Source organism: Asterias amurensis, chromosome 14, assembly GCF_032118995.1.
Source record: "Asterias amurensis chromosome 14, ASM3211899v1".
Taxonomy (NCBI): domain Eukaryota; kingdom Metazoa; phylum Echinodermata; class Asteroidea; order Forcipulatida; family Asteriidae; genus Asterias; species Asterias amurensis.
The window spans coordinates 2,124,258-2,145,688 of NC_092661.1; the positions used below are offsets into that span (position 1 = coordinate 2,124,258).

The 21,431-nt window shown below is 38.9% G+C and overlaps 1 protein-coding gene across 6 annotated transcripts in view; it reads left to right on the forward strand.

Moving 5' to 3' along the window:
* LOC139947067 (androglobin-like) overlaps window positions 1-21,431 on the forward strand; it is a 67,723-nt gene that overhangs the window by 23,358 nt on the left and 22,934 nt on the right. For 3 of the 6 annotated variants that reach the window (XM_071944896.1, XM_071944899.1, XM_071944898.1), the window contains 14 exons: window positions 346-483; window positions 874-1,009; window positions 1,961-2,150; window positions 3,404-3,467; window positions 4,850-4,879; window positions 10,189-10,305; window positions 12,831-12,864; window positions 13,226-13,396; window positions 13,946-14,208; window positions 14,662-14,826; window positions 15,508-15,652; window positions 16,220-16,252; window positions 17,072-17,098; window positions 19,884-19,922. In XM_071944896.1, the coding sequence (XP_071800997.1) occupies window positions 346-483; window positions 874-1,009; window positions 1,961-2,150; window positions 3,404-3,467; window positions 4,850-4,879; window positions 10,189-10,305; window positions 12,831-12,864; window positions 13,226-13,396; window positions 13,946-14,208; window positions 14,662-14,826; window positions 15,508-15,652; window positions 16,220-16,252; window positions 17,072-17,098; window positions 19,884-19,922 (1,552 nt within the window). Of the gene's footprint in view, window positions 1-345; window positions 484-873; window positions 1,010-1,960; window positions 2,151-3,403; window positions 3,468-4,849; window positions 4,880-6,244; window positions 6,305-10,188; window positions 10,306-12,830; window positions 12,865-13,225; window positions 13,397-13,945; window positions 14,209-14,661; window positions 14,827-15,507; window positions 15,653-16,219; window positions 16,253-17,071; window positions 17,099-19,883; window positions 19,923-21,431 lie in introns of all 6 variants that reach the window. The other 3 variants (XM_071944894.1, XM_071944897.1, XM_071944900.1) reach the window with 3 other exon arrangements.

The following is a 21,431-nucleotide window of genomic DNA, read 5'->3' on the forward strand; positions in this document are numbered from 1 at the left end:
CTAGGTAAAGTCTATTCTCTAGGGTTAGACTTTGGGTGTAGGGACTAGGAAAAATCTAGTCTCTGAGGTGAGGCTTTTTGCTTGGTTTGAATTGGTGTAAGTAAGGGGGTAGCACTTAAGGAAAATGGGTGCTGATAGGACTAGGTAAAGTCTATTCTCTGAGGTGAGGCTTTGATTTGACTGGCGTGAAATTACCTCATATTCAAAAACTATGTTACTTCACATTGTCCTATGCTACCAACTGCTCTCTGTTGCCCATCAACAAAATTGTGTTATGCTAAAATATATTTTGAATCAAACGTGTTCAGCATGCCTTTAATGATTTTTTTGTTTTGCTTTTTCTAGAAAGCGACAGATGTCATTTCACCGGTCCCCACTTCATGTGCATCACCGATCAGCCGGAGGAAATCATCAGCCGTTGTGAAACGCGACAATCGGAGCCCAAAGGTTGAAAACGAGAAAGATATTAAGGATAAAGATAAGGTAACAGTAATCTTGTTCTGGGGAAAACTTCCTTAATCACTTGGGTATTTTTAAAAAGATTTTCCTGCCCATTCAGTATACTGTAATTGTTTCTTTTTTTGTGTCCGCATGAACTCTTTTGAGCTTTCTGAGTAGTTGATTTCCTTAGGAAATCCCGCCTCGCTAGCTATCGAGACAGAGCATTCTCTTACATTGCACCTCGTCTATGGAATTTACTGCCGCTTGACCTCAGAACACAGAACAATCCTTCAATCTTCAAACGACACCTCAAAACTCACCTCTTCAAACAAACATTGTAAATCCTGGACTTTTGACCTTGGCTTTGCGACCGACGCCCTTGAATGGCATCTTTTGTCAGATACTGTTACCTATTATATTTTGCCTCCAAAGGAGAAAAGTGCGAGTCCAACTCGTAAGAAGTCAGCTAAGAAAATCAGCAAAGTGGCCGAGAAGACTCCAACTAAAGGAGAGTCGAAGGTCGTCGTGAAGGAACCCAAAGCTGAGAAAGACACCACAGATAAATCTGGTAGGAAATTTTTCCCTTTAAGGCAGTGTACACTATTGGTAAATACTCAAAATAATTATCAGCATAAAACCTTTCTTACTGACGAGTAATGGGGAGAGGTTGATAGTGTAAAACATTGTGAGAAACGGCTCCCTCTGAAGTGACATAGTTTTCGAGAAAGAAGTAATTTTCCACGAATTTGATTTCGAGACCTCAAGTTTGGAATTTGAGGTCTCGAAATCAACCATCTGAAAGCACACAACTTTGTGTGAGAAGGGTGTTTTTTTCTTCCATAGTTATCTCGCAACTCCGACGACCAATTGAGCTCAAATTTTCACATGTTTGTTATTTTATGCATATGTTGAGATACACAAAGTAAGAAGACTGGATTTTGACAATTAACAATTAATCAGCAACAATTATCATTCGTCCAAAGTCGCCTCATCCTCAAATTGTAATGGGAGTCGCCGCCATCACCTGTTCTCTTTCAATCGCTGCACTTCTCAGCTCTCCTACGCTTCTAACACTCCACTTTGTCACATTGTCTATTCAGCACAGCTTAGGGCATTCTCTACCTTGATTGGTACCCTTTGGTAGACCGTCTTTAATTCCCGAGACGCATTGAGGCAAATTGTTTCCTGCAGGCGCCATTTAGTAAAATTTATATTGAAAGATTGAAAGATTGTGTCGCTGATCTCTGATTGTGTTTCGTAAGTAAATTATGTTGTCGTGAATAGTCATGAGCGACACAGTTGGTTCAACAAGCGGGAAGTCGCGACTATCTTTGTAGTAGTTGCGGTGGCCCCTCCCCCCCCCCCAGGTAGTCGCAACTCGACTAAGCACTCAATAAGCGCAACTTTGACACAAGTCCAAGTTGCACTGGTCACTCGAGCTTAGCAGCAAGCCCCAATTCAGTGCGGAAACTTCTTACCTCCTCAGCCAACCATAACTTTCCAAATTCTTTCTCAACAGAAACTGGTACCTTGAGGCCGTCAGACGATGCCACGGATGCGATGTCCGTGATGACCGGAGCCGGGGAGGGACTCGGGTCCACCCTGGAGGGTGAGGCGCCCCCGGAGGCAGCCAAGGAGGAGGTGAAGCTTGAGAAGATGGTACCTAAGGACATCTGGATGGACTTTGAAGACTTCTGTAAATGTTTCAAGTAAGTTTTGCTTTTTAAGGGATTTGAAAACTTCAAGGAACAATACAGAATTGGTTTTTGCTTACAAAACAGTTGCTGGCCATAATGGCAGTGTAAGAATTTTATGTTATCCACCATATACATAGACTGACAAACCTGTAGAAGTTTCAGATCAATTGACCATCTGGGTCACGAGAAAATAGTGAAAAACCGATTACACATCGATTAAAAGTTTGATAACTAAAACGCTGACTGAGTGAGCATTAAGCTGTGTAGGCCCTGTGTGCTAGGATTTTTAAAATCACTTGTTGTGGAGAGTAATAATAATAGTAATAATAATAACAAGTTCTTATATAGCGCATTTCACAATAAACTGTATCAATGCGCTTGACATTAGTCCCCTGGTCATTGGGCCAATAAACATCCCTGTAATCTTTCTCAGCTCCCATTTAGGGAGTATACAGCCCCGAGCTGCCGTGGCGCTCCGAAAGCTTTTCATTCACAATATCAACCTCTACCCTCGCAGGTACCCATTTATACCCCTGGGTGAAGAGAAGCAATTATAGTAAAGTATCTTGCTCAAGGACACAAGTGTCACGACCGGGATTCGAACCCACACTCCGGTGACTTAGCACCAGAACTTGAATTCAATGCTCTTAACCACTCGGCCGCGACACTCGGCCGCGACACTCTAGAGTAGGGGTTAGCCCTGGTATTTCTGGTCTTCATAGCAAGCACCCTCTGTTTCCTCAGACTTGCATTGTTTCCAAGATACAGTGATTAAATTACGTAATAATTATAATAATAATTATAATAATAACAATAATAATAATAATAATAATAATAATAATAATAATAATAATAAGACTTGTAATGCGCACGTATCCACCCTGCTGGGTGTTCAAGGCACAGTAAAACCAAAAACTAACAAAACAAACAAAATTAGTCATTGAAAACCTGTGACATGAGATAAGTTTTAAAAAGAGATTTGAATGTTGTGGTACAAAGACAAGATCAAAGATTAAGTGGTAGAGAGTTCCAGATGCGTGGTGCAGCTGAAGAAAAAGACCTGTCACCCCATGAGTGTCGAGACATGGGTTCAATGAGGAGAGAAGCATGGAACTTGATCGAAAATTTCTTGATGGAGTGTAAACTTGACGAAGTTCAGAAATAATCATTGATGGTTTCAATCGTTTATCCACTCCATGCAAAGCTTCAAGCATCACTTTTTCCTGATTACTGACCTTCCATTTTTCTCATTCTATTTCCCTTAGGACACTGTACATCTTCCACAAGCCATCTACCTACCTCTGCAACCACAGAGTGTCCGATCTAAAGGTATTTTATCAAAATTCTTCTTGTTGCTACTTTATTTTTTGAAAATAAATTGTCACCATCCCCTCCCCCCCTGCCAATTTCCCAATCAGGTGGCGATGTAAAACCGACAACAACTTGACATCACTGAGGCGTTACACAGTAATTCGTTGTGTCTGTGCTAAAAACTTTGCATCTCTAAAAAACTGCATTTACCTCATACACACAAGCTTGAAATTGCATGGTGTCTCTATCGTGTAAGACAAGACTCCAGTACCAATACTAAATTTCCAAGAGAGGTTTACGGTAACATCTTGTGAATATCTCTTTTGAGTAGTGTTAGTTGTGAAAAGAACCGCTGTCTAACGACTTAACGTTTCGATCAGTATGCTCTGATCGACCTATCTTTAGTTCCTTCCTTCGCGCACCGCCAAGCCCAGCGACTAGCTAAACGCCTACAAAGCACTGAATAAGCAGCATCCAGCAACAGAGTCAAGGGCCCAATTTCGTGGCTCTGTTTAACGCAAGCACAGATTCGGCGATTTCAGGAGCAGGGAATTCTGGGCAAGCGTATTGCACGGGTTAACGGCGAATTTGGGCTTCTACGCGTGCGTACTTCATGTTACTAGGCTTTCTACGCTTATAGGGCTAGCGCAGAAATTTGTTGCTTGCACGTAAGCGGAGAATTGCGATCGTAAGCGCAGAATTCGGCGGTAAGCAGAGCCATGAAATTGGTCCCTGAAGTCTCCTGAAGTCGATCAGAGCATACCGATTAATCATTGAACCGTTAACCAGCGGTTCTTTTTAGAACCTCTATTTTTTATTTTATTTTTTAATTTTTTTATATGCAAGTCGCCAGACACACAAGGCCTGAAGGCCACTTCAAGGTGTGGGCTACAATTATATTTTTCCAGAGGCCATTGCCCGCTACTCCTAGGAATGAAACAGGGTTACCCCCTTTTACAGTCCATACGGATGTAGGCTTGGGTATCATCAGTCCGAAGTCTGGCCGGTAGAGCAGAAAGCACTACCTCCCCAATTTTGCGTAGCAAGTGTCACGACCGGGATTCGAACCCACACTCTGCTGATCAAACACCAGAGCTTGAATCCGGTGCTCTTAACCGCTCGGCCATGACACGCCACAAAAAAAAAGATACTCATGCACATGGTGTTACCGCAAGCCTCGCTTAGTTATTGTTATACTCAAAGTTTTAAATCGTACCTCATGATAATTCTGTCATTTGACTCAACTTGACATTCTTGTACCTTGGAATTTCTGCTCTCCTTTTAAGTGCCCACTAATCAATTTAATTCTAGTTGCGGCCATTAACATTGTTATTTTGTTCATCTAATGCTTAAATTCAAGCTTTCTTGTCTTTCTTATTAACGCTTACCTCTCTACTAAGAAACTGGAAAAATACCTCAAAAACATACAGGTTTGTGGAGCTATACATGTTTGGGGCCCCCAGTTTCATTCAGCTACTTAGCAACTTTGCCAAGCATGAAATAGAATTGCTTAGCAGAAACAGGTTACCAGCCGAAACTCAATGAATCTTAACCAGTGTGTGAGACTGATTACCTGAAATGTTGGTGACGTTGCATTTTGGCTGGTAAACCTGTGTTTGCTACGTAAAAACTTATTTGTGCTTGGTCGATAAATGTCCAGGGGTCGATTTTATCAAAGAGTTAGGACTGCTCCTGACTTAGGACTAGTCCTAGGAGATATTAAGGCTAGTCCTTCAAAATGTACCACTCCAGACTTGTACTTGTGTTGCTGGTCATGTAATTCTGCTGCTGGCAGCGATTAGAATATTTTTAAAAATAAACCATTGAATGAACATGATGAATGAATGAAGTTAGGCTAGTAACTCGCCCTAACTCGAGATAAGAGTAGTCTTAACTCTTTGTGAAATCCCCCCCTGACAGCTTTTTGAAATCGGCCCTAAAATTGTTTGTCTTTGAGGAAATGTCATCAGTTTGTTTATTATGTCCGATTGCTGTGCTTTATTGTCTATTTGGAAGGAACAATTCGTGCACAGAATGATGTTGAACATTGCACTGAACAACTCTATGTTGGCTGCTTGAAATGTGGATTTGAGTTCAGTCAACAGATTCATGTTTGTGCTACTGATAAATGTTGTAATTAACCCTCAAATTGTTTCACATCGATGTAAGGGTAAAAACCAAAGTTAATCTTCTTTATCCTCGATGCAAATTTAACATCTATTATATTGTTGCGGTAGCTGCTGCTAAAACATAGGGTTCTAGCTACCGGGAAATCTTTAGCTTTAGTGGATGTAGGGGACTTCTGGTTATAGCTTCACTAATGCGGAGCAAGTTCTAATAATTAAAATTAGTCTCAGCGTTGACTAGCTTGCTCTAGTTATCGTCAGGAGACTGAAGAATGTGAGAGATTTTGGCCTATTTATAGGGGTTTAGAGGTATCAGTGTAGAACTTAAACTATTCCTGCCTGAATATTGACTATATTTTCTTGTTTTACTTCCTCAACCTCACTATTCTTTCCCTACATTTACATTTCCGATATTCTTGTCTCCATATTCGCCGTGTTTCTGCTTGCGGAATTCTATCTGTCTTGTTTGCTGAACACAACACTGTTTAAACCTGCTCTTCCAAAACATTACCTCATTTTCTCTCAATTCCATTTTCTGTTTTTGCAAAAAAACCTGCTTTCACCACCGCCCACACCCTGTCAACATGTTGACCTTTTGACCCCTTCTCTCCTATCCATTAAATCATTCCCCCTTCCCCGGTTCCCCTCTCTTGCCCTCATACATCACAGCTTGAAGCTGCACCTCTGTCTAACATGGTAGGCACGTATACCAGCCGGCGGAGTGATACTGTAGGTGTTTTATTGCTATCACTTTCTTCTTTGTCATGTGACTAGAGGTCATAGTTCATTCGGTTAGAGGTCATAGTTAATTCAGTTTCAGTTCACAACAATAAAGCATTTCAAGGCATTGTACACTTTGGTTATTACTCAAGATAGTTGTCAGCATAAAAACTTACTTGGTACCAAAAGCAATGGAGACCTGTTGATAGTATAAAACATTGTGAGAAACGGCTCCCTCTGACATGTCTGAGGTATCATAGATTTGGAGGAGGTAATTTCTCACTAAAATATTTGAATCTGAAAAAGCCTTCAGGCTAGACGCCTTTTTTAGGCACCTGAAAGCATACAATTGTGCAACAAAGGTGTTTTTTCTTTCAATATTCTCTTGCAACATTTGATAATTACCAAAGATGTACAGTGAACCTTAGACAGCCAATTTAACACAGTCTAGAAAAAGAAATGTGTGGTGAGGGGTGGGGGTGGGGGGTGAACTGTTTGGACAAAAATATTATTCCTTTTGGACTCAAATTAAACGAAAGCCATGAATACCATTAGGTTAATTTATACATAATGCATGCCTTATTATTTTTTGTTACCTTTGTTAAACACAAATCATAAAATGCACTTCATATGAAACTCAATGATAAAGCACCATTACTTCTATTCTAATTAGATAGTCATCATTAATCATTTCGTGGGGACTTTTAATAAAATGTAGCTTAATTACCTTCACTCTGTACTCCAACATCCTACTTCAACTGTGCTCCACTCACAAGAACAATGCATTTTTTGGCCGACATAAGCCACTCAAGAGGGTGTTCTGCAGTAACATTTGTGGACATCCTAGAGCGTGACACTGGAAAACGGCTTCATGACCTGTCCACAATTATGGAGCAAAGAGGACCTGCCAGTGAAGAGCAGCTGTTATCATAGCAAAGGCTTAGTTTGCTCAGTTTGAAGATAAAAAAGCAAATGCAAAATAAATTTGTTTGACAAAAGCAATCAGTGATCTCTGTTTTCCCCATCATGACACAGAGATGTTCATTCAAAGTTTGCGTGAAATGGTAAACCTGTACTTATCATTGGCAAAAATTCGCATTGTTCAAGTGAGCGGAATATACTTCTGTTCATCAATGAATTCTAAATCTAACTGTCATTTCCTCACTGTGGCAACTAACTCTCTCTTCTTTCATAAATTTTTTCCTCTTCGATTGCCGCTTTTTCAACTTCAGCTCCAAGTACCAAAATTTGGACGAGTTTCTCGGCATGAATATTGTTCCGACTCTGTATGTTCATAAACCTCTCATCCTCCGAGGCCCGCTTCGTACCTCACTCAAAAAGCAAAGCAAACCCTTAAAGACACTGGACACTGTTGGTAATTGTCAAAGACTAGCCTTCACAGTTGGTGTATCTCAACATATGCATAAAATAATAAACCTGTGGAAATTTGAGCTCAATCGGTCATCGATTTTGCGCGATAATAATAAAGGAAAAAAATACCCTTGTCACACGAAGTTGTGTGCGTTTAGATGGTTGATTTCGAGACCTCAAGTTCTAAATCTGAGGTCTCAAAATCAAATTCGTGGAAAATTACTTCTTTCTTGAAAACTATTTACTCATTACCAGGTAAGGTTTTCTGCTGATAATTATTTTAAGTAATTACCAATAGTGTCTACTGCCTTTAAAGCTCTGTTTATACTTCCTGCAAATACGAATGATTTAGGAATTTTGATGTCACAAGTTGGCAATGAATAATTGGCAATTAACAGTTGACTTTTGCTCAACCCCTGCAAAACATTCGCTGCGACGGCAGCCATGTCACGCCGAAATTCTTAAATTCCTTTTCCTTTTTTGTGAGGTACAGAGCAGTCTCAATGTAAATATTTCTTAGATCTGCATGGCCCAGTTTTCTTTCTTGTCAAGAATGGGTGTATAAGTATTGTGGTATAGCTGTTGTAATAAGTATAGCTTGTGTAATAGTGTAAAAGTACCACACATAGTGTCTTTAGCCTGTTATCAAGCCTACATTTTTGAAAGGGCAAGGACACCAAGGCATTTTGTCTTTGATAAAAGGGCAACCTATGAGGACATAACATGTATAATGTTTCAGGATTTCACCCTGATTTCTGCTCGCCCTTTTTCTGTCTTGGGCTTATTCTTTGCCTTCAACTTTTTTCTTAAAAGACAGAAGCAGACCATTGGGAAGAAGGACAGCCATTTTGTTGCTAATTTTTATTTCTTGTGGTGGAGAGCTTTTTATCCTTGTGTTTTCTTTTTACATCAAAAGCACACATCTGCCGCATGAGATGCACAAACTTACTAATTCATTTTAAAAATAATTTTGGGTTGAACAAAGAATAATTTACCAGAGCAGAATTTAAACCTGTGACCTCCAAATGAGCTATCTGGCTTTGAGCTATCTCGGGGACTGTAAGCTCAATTAGTCAGAGTTCATGTCCCACTCTGGTAATTTTGTCTTTGTTCGACCCAAAGTGTTATCAAATTTATCTCGTCATTTTTCCCTTGTGGTTTATTATTTTATCATTGTTAATTTCAAAGAGCCAGTATTTGTACACTGTGTTGTAGCATTTGCAATGATACCTGGGGTGGATTTTACAAAGAGTTAAGACTAGTCTTATCTCGAGTTAGGACCAGCTACTCGTCCTAACTTAGGACTCTCCATGCAATTTGTATATCTCCTAGGACTAGTTCAAAGTTAGGACTAGTCCTAACTCTTTGTGAAATCGACCCCTGTACTGTTGGCAGCAAAATGCTACAAAGTGATCTGTGTGGGAGATTCAACACCTGGTAATGCAGTTTGATCCCAGCATACTCTGAGAAGGGTCAAAACATGATCCCGTTATAATTTTTTTGATAATGATAACTTTGTTGATAGCACACATCTGCATGAATTGCACAAATGTTTTTACTAATTCATTCCGTTTATGTTTCATAAAGTTAGTGTATAAAGCATAATGTGATTTTATAGTACTGTCAACTTCATCTTTTTATATTTAGCCTGTTTTTTTTGTGTGTGTGTGAGTGAGTGAGTGTAGTCAATACCTGCTTTGAACTTTTTCATGTGAACATTTGTTGTTGTTGTTGAATGTTCTTCTTTTTGATTTAGTGCATCAACGATTCCTTAGCACCATGAAGTTAAAAGGCACAGCATGCCCTTCTATTGTTCCTGCATTTAGACACAATGGGTCCTTTCAGGAGTTCCCCTATTTATTGATTCATCAAGTTAAAGATGCTACAGTGTATGTCAGATTTTTGGCCGATTTGACCCCAAAATTTTGATTTAAAATTCAATAGGTATTTTAAAGGGGGTCGAGAAAGTTACAAGCTTTCATTTGAGCCATTGCTCGAAAAGGTCCGCCAATTATTAGTAGCAGCGAAATAAAGTGCTCAAAATTAGTTTTTGCCGGGATCCTGACAATATATCACGTGACCAATTCTAATGTGTTTTATAAGAAACGTTTTAAATTTTTGTCATGGTTCCTAACCATTAAAAGTAAAAGTAAAACTTTTTTTTTTGTTAGAGCGGGTGATAGGCCCTACTCTTTGAAAAACCATTCACTCAAAAAAATCTATTTTTTTTTATGTTTGGGGCCACAAAATCTGACATAGCATCTTTAACAGACAACTATTTGAAAAAAAAATTCAAATTTTAACTCATCTTCTTTCCTCTTTGGTTCAATACAAAAGTTTGAAATATTATATTGTTCTTCCACTGATGTAAAACAATGGAGAAGTGTACGTGCTTTGCACAACTCTCAGCCAATGGTAGCTCTTCACGCTTGAACAATTTATCAAAGATGGCAACCAATGACGTCTATTGAAATCCTTATTCTTAAGGAAAATAATTTGATTATCTTTGACTTGACTTTCAGGGTGTCCAGCCGACCGGCAGTAAGAAGTCCGCTGCTCCTGGTGGTCCGAACCCCAGCGCCTCCATGACTTCCCAGACCCCAGCCAGGATACCCTTCAGTCCCTCACCCCAGCATCATGTAAGTCTCATTCATGAACTTCAGGTCTCAATTTCCCTCAAAACACACAACTGATATTAAAGGAACACATTGCCTTGGATCAGACGAGTTGGTCTATAAAAAAGCGTTTGTTATAAAATGCATAATGGTTGGAAAGATAATTTAAAAGTAGAATACAATGATCCACACAAGTTTGCCTCGAAATTGCGTGGTTTTCCTTTTACTGTGCGAACTAACACGGTCGGCCATTTATGGGAGTAAACTATTTGACTCCCATAAATGGCCGACCGTGTTAGTCGACGAGGTAAAAGGAAAACCGTGCAATTTCGAGGCATGTTTGTGTGGATCATTGTATTCTACTTTTACAGCATCTTTCTACCCATATGCATATTATAACAAACGCTTTTCAAAGACCAACGCGACCGATCCAAGGCAACGTGTTCCTTTAATCCCATGCAGAGCCCAAAATTTAAACCGAACCACAGTCCTGACCTTAAGGTTACATGTATTTTAAGGTCCTTGGCCCAATTTCATAAAAACATTTAAGCAGCTGTTTTGTGAAATTTCCATTTCATGAAGCTGTGTACCTTAAGCATGGGTAAAAAAATGCTGGCTAACCCACGGTAAGCACATGAGTGACGTAACAATGCAAAACCATGGTGAGAGTCGTGCACGCCTCAAAAATGTTTTGCTTACAGGTCAACAGCTTGATGAAACTGAGCCCTGATCCTGACAAAACACAATTCCAGCAGTCTTGACTGTTTTTCAGTATAAACCTTTTTCTTAATTAGTCCAGCAGGCTAGCAAAATGTTTGTGAAGATAAATTAAGATACAGTAAGAGTCACATGTGAAATTTTCGACTGAACTCAGTGTCTACTTGCTGAGAAAAACAGCCACAAACTTTTTCTAAAGCACCATCACTGCTACATGTACCTTTTCTCACACACAATTACATGTAACTATAACTGGAATACTCCTTTTTTTTTTGCTCTTCTTTGCTTGTCATTTATGCACTGCTTCCAGGACAGGGATAAGGTAATTAATGGAGTGCTTTGTTTTTAGAGACAAGTTTTCTTTTTAGGAGAATTTGTGTGATCTAGAAGTTATTCCAAATGCAGTGATTCTTGTCAAATGCACCTCATTGTAATGTTATAAAAACCCACACTTTCAAATGATTTGTATGACATTGCTGTTTGGTACAATCAAAGATTATAGAGCGCCGCAAGGGCTGAAAAGTAAAATCCCACTGGACGCCATTTCGGCAAGTAACTCTTTTTGATACAACAGTAGATCAGTGCAGACAATGACCATTCCTATCAATGGGAAACAAAACATTCACTTGCTGAAATGGCGCCCATGCGTATTTCTCGTTCCAACAATAACAAAAGCTTCAGTTCTGCATCTTGCGCCTTGCGGCGCTCTATAATCTTTGGTACAATGCATTTCCAGCACCATGCCTTTTGAGTGATTTCTTGCTTCTTTGCTGCCAAACGTTAGCGCACCAAGCTAAATCAATCACATCACAAGAACCATCTCTGCCTTCACAGGTACCCATTACCCCTTATGTAAACATAAGCAATAATGGTTAAAGACACTGGACGCTATCGGTAATTGTCAAAGACCAGTCTTCTCGCTTGCTGTAACTCAACATATGCATAAAATAACAAACCTGTGAAAATTTGAGCTCAATAGGTCATCGAAGTTGCAAGATAATAATGAAAGATAAAAACACCCTTGTCACACACAGTTGTGTGCTTTCAGATGCTTGATTTGGAGACCTCAATTTCTAAATCTAAGGTCTCAAAATCAAATTCGTGAAAATTACTTCTTTCTCGAAACGTACTATACTTCACAGGGAGCCGTTATTACTCATTACCAAGTAAGGTTTTATGCTAATAATTATTTTGAGTAATTACCAATATAGTGTTCAATGCCTTTAAGTATCTTGCTCAAAGAAACAAGTGACATGACTGGGATTCGAACCTACACCCTGATGAACTCAGGAACCAGAACTTCAATCAGATGCATTAAACACCTCGGGCAACACATATCACAACTTCAACATGACACTGACTGGGATTCAAACCCACACGCAGATGACTTTGTCACCCCAGAACTACATTGTAGCCACTAGCTTAGAGGTATTGTGTACATTGATTGCCCTGAGGTTTTGGCCTCACCATCTCTCATGTGGAAGACTCTTCGTTGACTTTCAATGAACATGGAATAGCTTTCCACACATTACTCATGATTGGTTGATTTGCTTGCTGTGATTTTTCTAAATGATTTTCATTTTGAACAATTTATTACTTGATTGTAATTTCATATAAGTGGTCAGACTGGTCCGCAGTTTTGTGTAGGGAAAAGTTTGGTACTTCAAAACGGCAGACCGTGTAATAAGTTTGCAAAGTTACAGGGAATCAGCACAATTTTGAGGCATTCTTGTTTCTTAATGACTGCTTTCAAAGGCTTTTCTATAAAAACTTGTTGTTGTTGACAAAGTTTTACTGATGAATAATTATTTATTTTGTCTGTCTTTTCACAGACCCCTCTTGATGATAGAGCTCCTCATTACTTCTGTATCCTTTTCATGAGACCAATACAATGTAATTGCATAGATCTTTTCACAAATACCCATTGTTTAAGTGCTTACTACAACTTGGTTGCTAGCTAGACCAGCATGCACCTCATTCCATGCCTAATGTGCGCGTGTATGGAGTTGCGATATTATGACGTTGCAGTCCAAGACGTTGCCCTCATTGAGGACAATGGACAAAAGAGTCCTATCATTGGTCGAGAGTTGTGCATGAGCAATGACTCGACACTTGATAACGTTTCCAGCGTCTGACCTTCAGCGATTGGTAGTACGCTGACATTATTATTACCGAATTATTTCAAGCTGGTGCTATGTATAAACTCCTTAACGATCGCCACTCACAGTCGTTGATAACCTAGTATCCAGTGAGATCATAGTGAGCTTCTCTTCTTTGTCTCGCTGGTTTGACCCACCTCTTGAGCCTCCCAAGACGTCTCACAGTACCTCCAGGGAGAAGGAGAAACACAAGGATGCGGAGTCCGTTGCTGGATCCAGCAGCGTTGCCGACGGACTTGGTACGTACAAAGGGTTTGGGTACTTTGTGCAGGACACAAAACACAATGTCAGCAGATTTACATTAAGCTTACATAGTTTGTAGATCATGATAGTAGAAAGCTTAACTTAATAATACTAGCTGAGGTGATGTACTTTTTTTGAGAAACGAGTAAAACAATGTCACAAAAAAACTCAGAAGTTGATTTTTTGTTTATAGCAAGTACGACGTATTTACGCGACTCTCCTGAGAACATTACTGTGTGATTTTCACCTTTTTTTTTATCAGAGATTAGACTTGGAACATCATCTTTTTGAAGGCTAGGCCATTTGCATTCCATTGAAAAATCTTAAAGTCTATGGGAAACATTTAAAGGGGCACCAAGGCCAAGACCAGGGCAAAAAAGGCCATGGCTCCGTGACCTCTGTGAAATTTCAGGCCTAATATCTGGTGAAAACCTACACCTGTTCTTTTCTGTAAATTACATGCTTTTTTGAACTTGAACTCTTTGATGTCCTGACAGGCGTTTTATCCGTTTCAACTTTGTTTAAATATTCTACCCTTATCCCAGCTCTGAAAGAAACACCAACGATCACGCCAAATGTTTCGGGTCTCCTCGTTGCGGAACCCTACTCCTGGAAGAGCCTCGTCGTCGGGCAACCCATCTTGCGTATCCGCACGACGTCCACCAAGGCTGCTGCCCTCACGCTGCCACCCGGGCGACATGTGTTGCGTTTTACCATGAACGCTCCGCTGGGCTACCATGTCCATCTGTGTTCGACCGTACCATTTGTTTACGGGGATGAGGAAACGGTCATGACCCATCTGGTTAAGGTGGGTTGAGTTTTTATTAATATTTTGCCGACAAGTCACTACGTATACACCATCTTCAAAACTCATTTGAAAAACCTATTTTTGTCCTTAATATGTCATTTACCATGTCTTTGTAACTTATTTGAAGCTCACTTGATTTTGCATCTCTCCTGCGCCAGGAGTGGCTTTTAGACAGACATGGCCACAATTTTTTTATTATGTAATCTTATCACAGCATGCAAAAGAAAGATAACATAATTTCTGCTATGCGGGTAACTTCTCGAGTCCGGCTACGTCGCGTAGCCTTAGATCTCAAGGGTTTATCTTAGGATCCTTGGTGTTCCCAACAGCGCCGCCTTCTGCAACAGATCTATCCTCACATTTGTCCCTGTTTGGTCTAGATGTTTCCCCAGTGCTTTCAGAATTATTATTATTATTATTTTGATTTTGACAAGTTTAATATTTCATCTGTAGGAGAGTTGTCGGTTCGTGGATCATGCAACCCAGGTGTTAAGAGGTATCGGTAACGTCATCCAACAGATCGACAATAAAGAAGGAATGGAACAAGCCATGCTTGCTCTGAATAACATCCACTGCCCCGTCAGGAAAGACAGACTCTCTGTGCTTCATAACTTTGACGTGAGCTGGCCTTTTTTCTTTTAAATTGTTTGCTTGACTAGCCGGCATAAGTTTAAAAATCGTTGTAAGTGCTAAAGCAAAGTTTGATGTCACAATAAAAAATCACAAGGGTGGTCGGGTTGGCTTAGTGGTATCTTTCCCCACCTTACATTTTCTGTACCCCAGTTCAAATCCCACCATGGCACTATGTGGATTGGGTTTTCAGCTAGTCCTTGCGACTGCGTGGGTTCTCCCTGGAACGTTTCTCAGGGGGTTTCCTCTGACATCTAAAACTGTTCGCTCGGCCCCAGCGGCCAGTCTATCCAGGACTGCTGGGATGGGCTAATCGCTTGCACAGATTCTTGTTCAAGAAGTACGTCATGTATGCAGTGCATAGAAATCTGGCGCAGTGTGAGTGTGATGCATGATGGGACTGTGCATTATTAAACCAATGACAGTGCATGATACCTTTGCCCATCCCAGCGCCTTTGGTTAAAGCAAGGCGCTGGGGATGAGCGAACTAAAACTGAAACTTCCTCCATTGTCTTCTCTCCATTGGGTTCTTGCCTAGTGTAGTGATTAAGTTTTCTGAGAGTCCTTGGCTTCACAACCAGAATAAATTAAAAGAAATTAAACACTGGCTTCTCAAGCCCTACATAACTGACTGAAATTACTTTTAAACCTTTTTATTCTTCCCGGTAGGTTTTTGGCGAAGCTATGTACCTGACCCTCCGTAAAGCGTTTGGTGAGAACTTCTCGGCTGATATCGCTTACGCATGGAAGGTCTTCACGCTGGATATCAACTCAAAATCCGTCTCTGGGATTAGCTACGGCGGGAGTAGACCAGGTAAGCAAAAATTCAAACTAGTGCTTAGCGGATAGCAATGTTGGGCTTTACTATCTGTTCAATCAGCACTGAGTGGTTGAACTCCACAGCTGCTAAGCAGAATTTGCACTCCAGTTATATTGAGAATGCTTCTAACATTTTCACATCACATCCGGATTCCATGGCTACTTGGAATTACAGTAAGCAGATTATTTAAGTTTAGCATGTTTTGAGGGACACCAGCCTCACTCCCATCATGTACACATCTTTAGGCCGGTCTCTTGCCAACTTTCTCAATCTTGCTAAGCAACTTTTTGAAGTTTTTTTTGTTTTTATCAGCCTGAATTATTCACGGCTTGCACATCTTAAGGTCGGTCTCTTGCCAACTTTCTCAATCTTGCTTAGCAACTTTTTGAAGTGTTTTTTTATCAGCCCCACTTATTCACGGCTCGCACATCTCTTTAGAACACAGCACGCTATGACAACTTTTTAAGGCAAAAAATGAAGGAGCATTTAAAAACAAGTTTTTTTCTACTCTGGTTGCGGACTGTGTTTTCATTGTGACTCTCTTGATTATGGTAATTTCAGGAGCCTCTTGGTTGGTTACAGAGAGCAGGCCAGGTATATTGTGTGCTGTGATTGGTTAATGCAGTGAAGAATATTCATAATTTGTTGATACTTATTGATATGTTTGGAACTAAACTAAGTAAAATATTTGTTCCTTTCTGACAGTAGCCTTACATCGAACTTGTAGTTTATTTGTTACTGGCAGCATTCTTATTACCAAACAAGGAAAGAGCATTTCCGGCGAGAATATGCTTGATGATATTTTTGTTGAATTTTTGTTTTTTTAATGTAATGAATTTTAACAAAACAGGATGTCTCTCAAACTGGATTTACCAGTATTCTGTTGCAATTTTGTAATTTCTTTCAGTTTTAATTTAAACAGTTTTTTATTCAAAATATGCTTTTGTAGTCCTTCATTGTCAAATTGCATGCTCAAAATTTAAAATGCACTGGCTCCCACCATTGCTAAACCAGGATTTACGAATATTCTATCACAGATTAATAATTTCTTGTCTAGTCATTTTTCAAACAATATCTTTTGTAGTTCTTAATTGTCAAAATGCATTCTCCAAATTGCACTGCCTCCCCAAATAAAGTCTTTTTCAAATATTCAGACACAAGTTTATGATTTCTTTCCAGCAGTTTTCATAAAGATTTTATTGTAGTTCGTCGTTGTCAAAATGCATGCTCAAAAATGCACTGTTTTTTTTTTATAATGTTAAACAACTCCCTTCCTATCTACACTGCATCTTGCACCCCGACCTCTGCAATTGATCAACCACTTATAATCGTTTTGCTACCTCCTTACCACCCCACTTCACATCCTCTCGACCCCCACCCTTCGATTTTTATTTTCCGCTCCCACCCTTGTAGAGGAAGTTGCTGCACATGAAACCACAGGTACTAACTGAGTAGTTTAGGTTTTCTTTGACACTCATCACCAAATACCTTGTGAGCTGTGATGAATAGATATTGAGTTTGCATTGGGGATAAGGGAGGCCGTCTTTAACTAACCCCCATTTTCCGCCGTCAATCGCCGGATCCCGGCGGCTTTTAACTTTGTGAACACTTACAAAAGGATTGCATAAATCATGAATATTCCAGTGCCCAAAAGGTCATGCTCTGGCTGAAGGGCTCAGTAAAACCCCATGCAAATTCATGTGACGTATAGTGTAGCTTTGTGAATTGACCTGTAGATAATGAGCTCATTAAAGTGGTGAAAGACAAACCGCCGGGATCCGGGGGTTTACGGTGGCAAATGGGGGTTAGTTAAAGACAGCCTCCCTAAAGAATATCAATTTGATTTTACCCTTACACTGATGTGTGTAAGCACTGTATACTCGGTACTTTCCCGAGTTAGGTGAACAAAATCACTGGCATATTACTCGGGTGGGATTCAAACCCATGACCTAGAGTGTTTGTCTGTCTGTCACCCAGGCCATGGCTTTTCCTTCATGCTGGGCACCGAAAAGTATAACATTGTCTTTTTGCTGAGGGTCACTAGCAGTAGATACAAATAGTGCATCTTTTTAAAGTCACCTGGAAATAGATTTTTCTTTCTTTCAAACAAAAGAGTATATATGCTTACGAACAATGAAACAATTTTTTTAGTAATTGTTTGTCACGATTTATATGTTTAAAAAATATATAAAGTTGTTTGGGGGGCTGACTCCGCCTACCCCTTTTGTGACGTCAATCGAGGCAGACTTTGCCTGCAATGCGTATAGTAAATACACGTGCAAAGTACATGTACGTCCAAGTCGTGAGTTGGTACATTTCAAAAAGTGTTTTTCTGCATTCAGCAGCAATACACCTGGTCGGCATTGCCGGAAAAAAACATTTTTTTTTTTTTTTGAAATGTACAAACTCACGACTTGGTCCGTACATGTACTTTGCAATTGTGTTTACTCTACGCATTACAGGCAAAGTCTGCCTCGATTGACGTCACGAACAGCGCCCTCTCGGGTCGGGGTCTACTCTTAAATTTGTAAATAACATAAGAACTGATTTTTTAAAACCTTAGTTAACTGTTTATTCACATTCCACTCATCAAAACACATATATTAGTGACAAAAGCTTAATTTTGAAAAAATACCACTTCCAGGTGACTTTAAGGGATTAATGTTTGGTAATTACAACCCACTGTTTCAATCTAGCTCTTTAGTTGTTTGTTAATGCCCTTGAAACACTCCAGTAGAAATTTACAATTTCCTCATAGGGTGCCCTTTACCCAGGACAAAATGCCTTGGTGCCCTTGCCCTTTCGAAAACCAAGCATACAGGCCTGCATGTATGTGTTACTATCTTTGAATGATTTTGTGTCTGATTGTGTTACCTTCTTTGCATGAATGTGTTTTACTCTGTAGACAATACCCTTGAATGTTTTATTTTAGTTTTGTGAATATGGTACTTTTTCATGAGTCAATAGTTTCGTTTTTTGCATGTTGTTTGTAAAGTTTTTCAAGACTTAGTTTTTATTCTTTATAATACTGTAGTTTTCATCATTTAGTTATCTGAGGACGTATAGCTGCATGCTTATCCAAACCCATTCTTACAACAGTTGCATACTTTTGAAAATCCCATTCATAGAATAGTTGCATGCTTTTTAAAACCCTATTCATAGAATAGTTGTATGATTTTCAAAACCCCATTCTTAAAACAGTTGCATGCTTTATAAAACCATATTCATAGAATAGTTGTATGATTTTCAAAGCCCTCATTCTTACAACAGTTGCATGCTTTTGAAAACCCCTCATTCATAGAATAGTTGCATGCTTTTCAAAAACCCCATTCATAAAATAGTTGCATGTTCTTTGATTTAGACACCACTTTTTCTGCTGTTCAAAACGTTTTTCTGTTCACAATATAAAATGTTATTGTGTTTGTTGTTTTTTTACATTTAATTTATACATGGAATTTGTGTAGATCTGTTTATCACTGTAATTTATTTGCATGAAGGTTTTCAATCCACAAAATAGTTGCATGCTTAATTTCAATAGAAATGCCATCACACTTTACTTGTGCATGTCTAATCTTTTATATAGTGGAATGCTGTTTGATTTTTAGAAAAACTCCACCCACTTTTGTTTTGTTCACAAACATTTATTTTGTAGTCATGAAATAGTCGCATGCTGTTTGGTAAAATAGTGTTATTTTTTATTATTAGGCCATTTCCAAATTGGTGGCTCTGGCTAGTGGCTGTTGCTAAGGGCAGCCTATGCTTCAATGCATGTTGCCATGGTGATCTAGCCACAGCCGCTTGTTTCTGAAACGGCTTTTAGTCTCCATCCACCAATGAATATTAATCAAGTTGTAATCACTTGGCTGCACCTTTGCATGAATTTATTTCCTCACGGAATAGTTGTATGCTGTTTGCAAAATGACAACCCTTACCCCTTCACATTATTTTACACTCCAGGGGTGGATTTCACAAAGAGTTAAGACTAGTCTTAATTTTGGTGTATTCACACAACACACAATAAAATTAAAATAAAACAAGGTGACGCACCAACGCATAAATGTGTTTTCATACTTGGTGAATTTAAAGAGTATTTGAAATTATTTTTATCTAGAGTGGTTTTATGATCCTTTAAGAAGCTTTGAAAAATACTCTGCTAGGATGGATACATCAGGCCATTAAATTTTGTTTGCAACTCTGAATTAAAAAAAGATAAATTTATTTTCAGCCACCGGTGCATCAAGAAAGTCTGCCAAAATAAAGAAACGTAAGTTTTCGTTACGACTTTAACAGCATGCTTTACTTACACCAACCGCTACTTTAACAAATTGCCAAATTTTGCTGTAATTCCATTTTGCATGTAAAACCAAAAAAGTAATGTTAATCATAGGATAACTGAATGTTTAAAAATTGTGTTCACGGAAAGCAAGTGTCAGTACACATGTATATTAACCAAGTCATAATAATAATAATAATAATAATAGTAATATTAATTAGTCGCTTCTTGTCGTGCTCAAATCCCTCAGTCAGTGCTGTCATGGCGCTTCAAAATGATTAACCCTGGTTCGTAGGGCCATTTGTTTTGTTCTTTAAACCATCTCAGCTCCCTGTGCTGCAGAGTATGAAGCACTTAGCTGTTAAGTCACAAGAACCATTTATGTTCTCACAGGTACCCATTTTACCCATGAGTGATGTGAAGCATTTATAGTGCAGTGTCTTTCTCAAGGACACAAGAAGTGTCATGACGGGGATTCAAACCTATACTCTGATGACTCAGCAACCAGAACTTGAGTCTGATGCACTAAACTGCTATGCCACAATACCCCACAACATCTTTGATTCTAATCTGTTGGAAAACAAATATTCTGCTCTAGGTAGTAGAATACACTTAAAACCGTGAATGAATAAAAAAAAAAATGTAATAATTTCTATATTCAAACAAATTATATTTCTAATAATAAGAGATCACTCTACACTAATATAGTGTTGTTTATAGATTGTTTAATCTGAAAGTCCACGCTTTTAGGCCAGTCACACTTTGTGTTTTTTAATTGTATCGCCATGTCATACGAGGTATGTACATGCATTTAGGTTCAAGCAAGAAAAGACGTAGACAAACTCAGAGAACAAAATGTTACTTTCTTAGGGAAGCTCTTTCAGAAAAATGTATCCTGTGATGCTACCAATACCTGTACAGTTATTAATTGTAATTTTTTCCCAATAATTAGCACGGCTCTGTGCACCACAGTGCTAAGGAAAAGTCTCAATGTGTCTGTGGTCGTGTCTGTGTTGTCCCAGTAACATACATGTTCGTGAACTTGTATATAATTCCTTTTGATCAAACCTTTTTTTATAAAACCATATTTTGTTAAAGCTTTATCATTGTATTAAAACAAACTTCTATTTTACTTAACCCATAGTTTTACATAATCCATATTTTACTAATTCCATATGTTACTAAACCCATATTTTGATATAAGCCATATTTTACTAAACCCATTTTTCAACATAAAGCCTTATTATTGACACTCTTCTTTACTATTGATCTCTCGATCTTAAGTTTTCCTCAATAGAAATTTGTCTGTTCATTTCATGGTCATTTCTTTGTGGAAGCCAGAAAGCCTGTTTCCACACTTTTCCTAACATTCATAAGTATTCAATAATATATAAAATCCCCCTTCAAAATAGCTGCATTGTACGATTTTTTTGTCCTTTAAAATATAATAATTCTTTCTGTTTTCAAAGAGCCACCTATCTGAAAATTGTGCTTTACGTA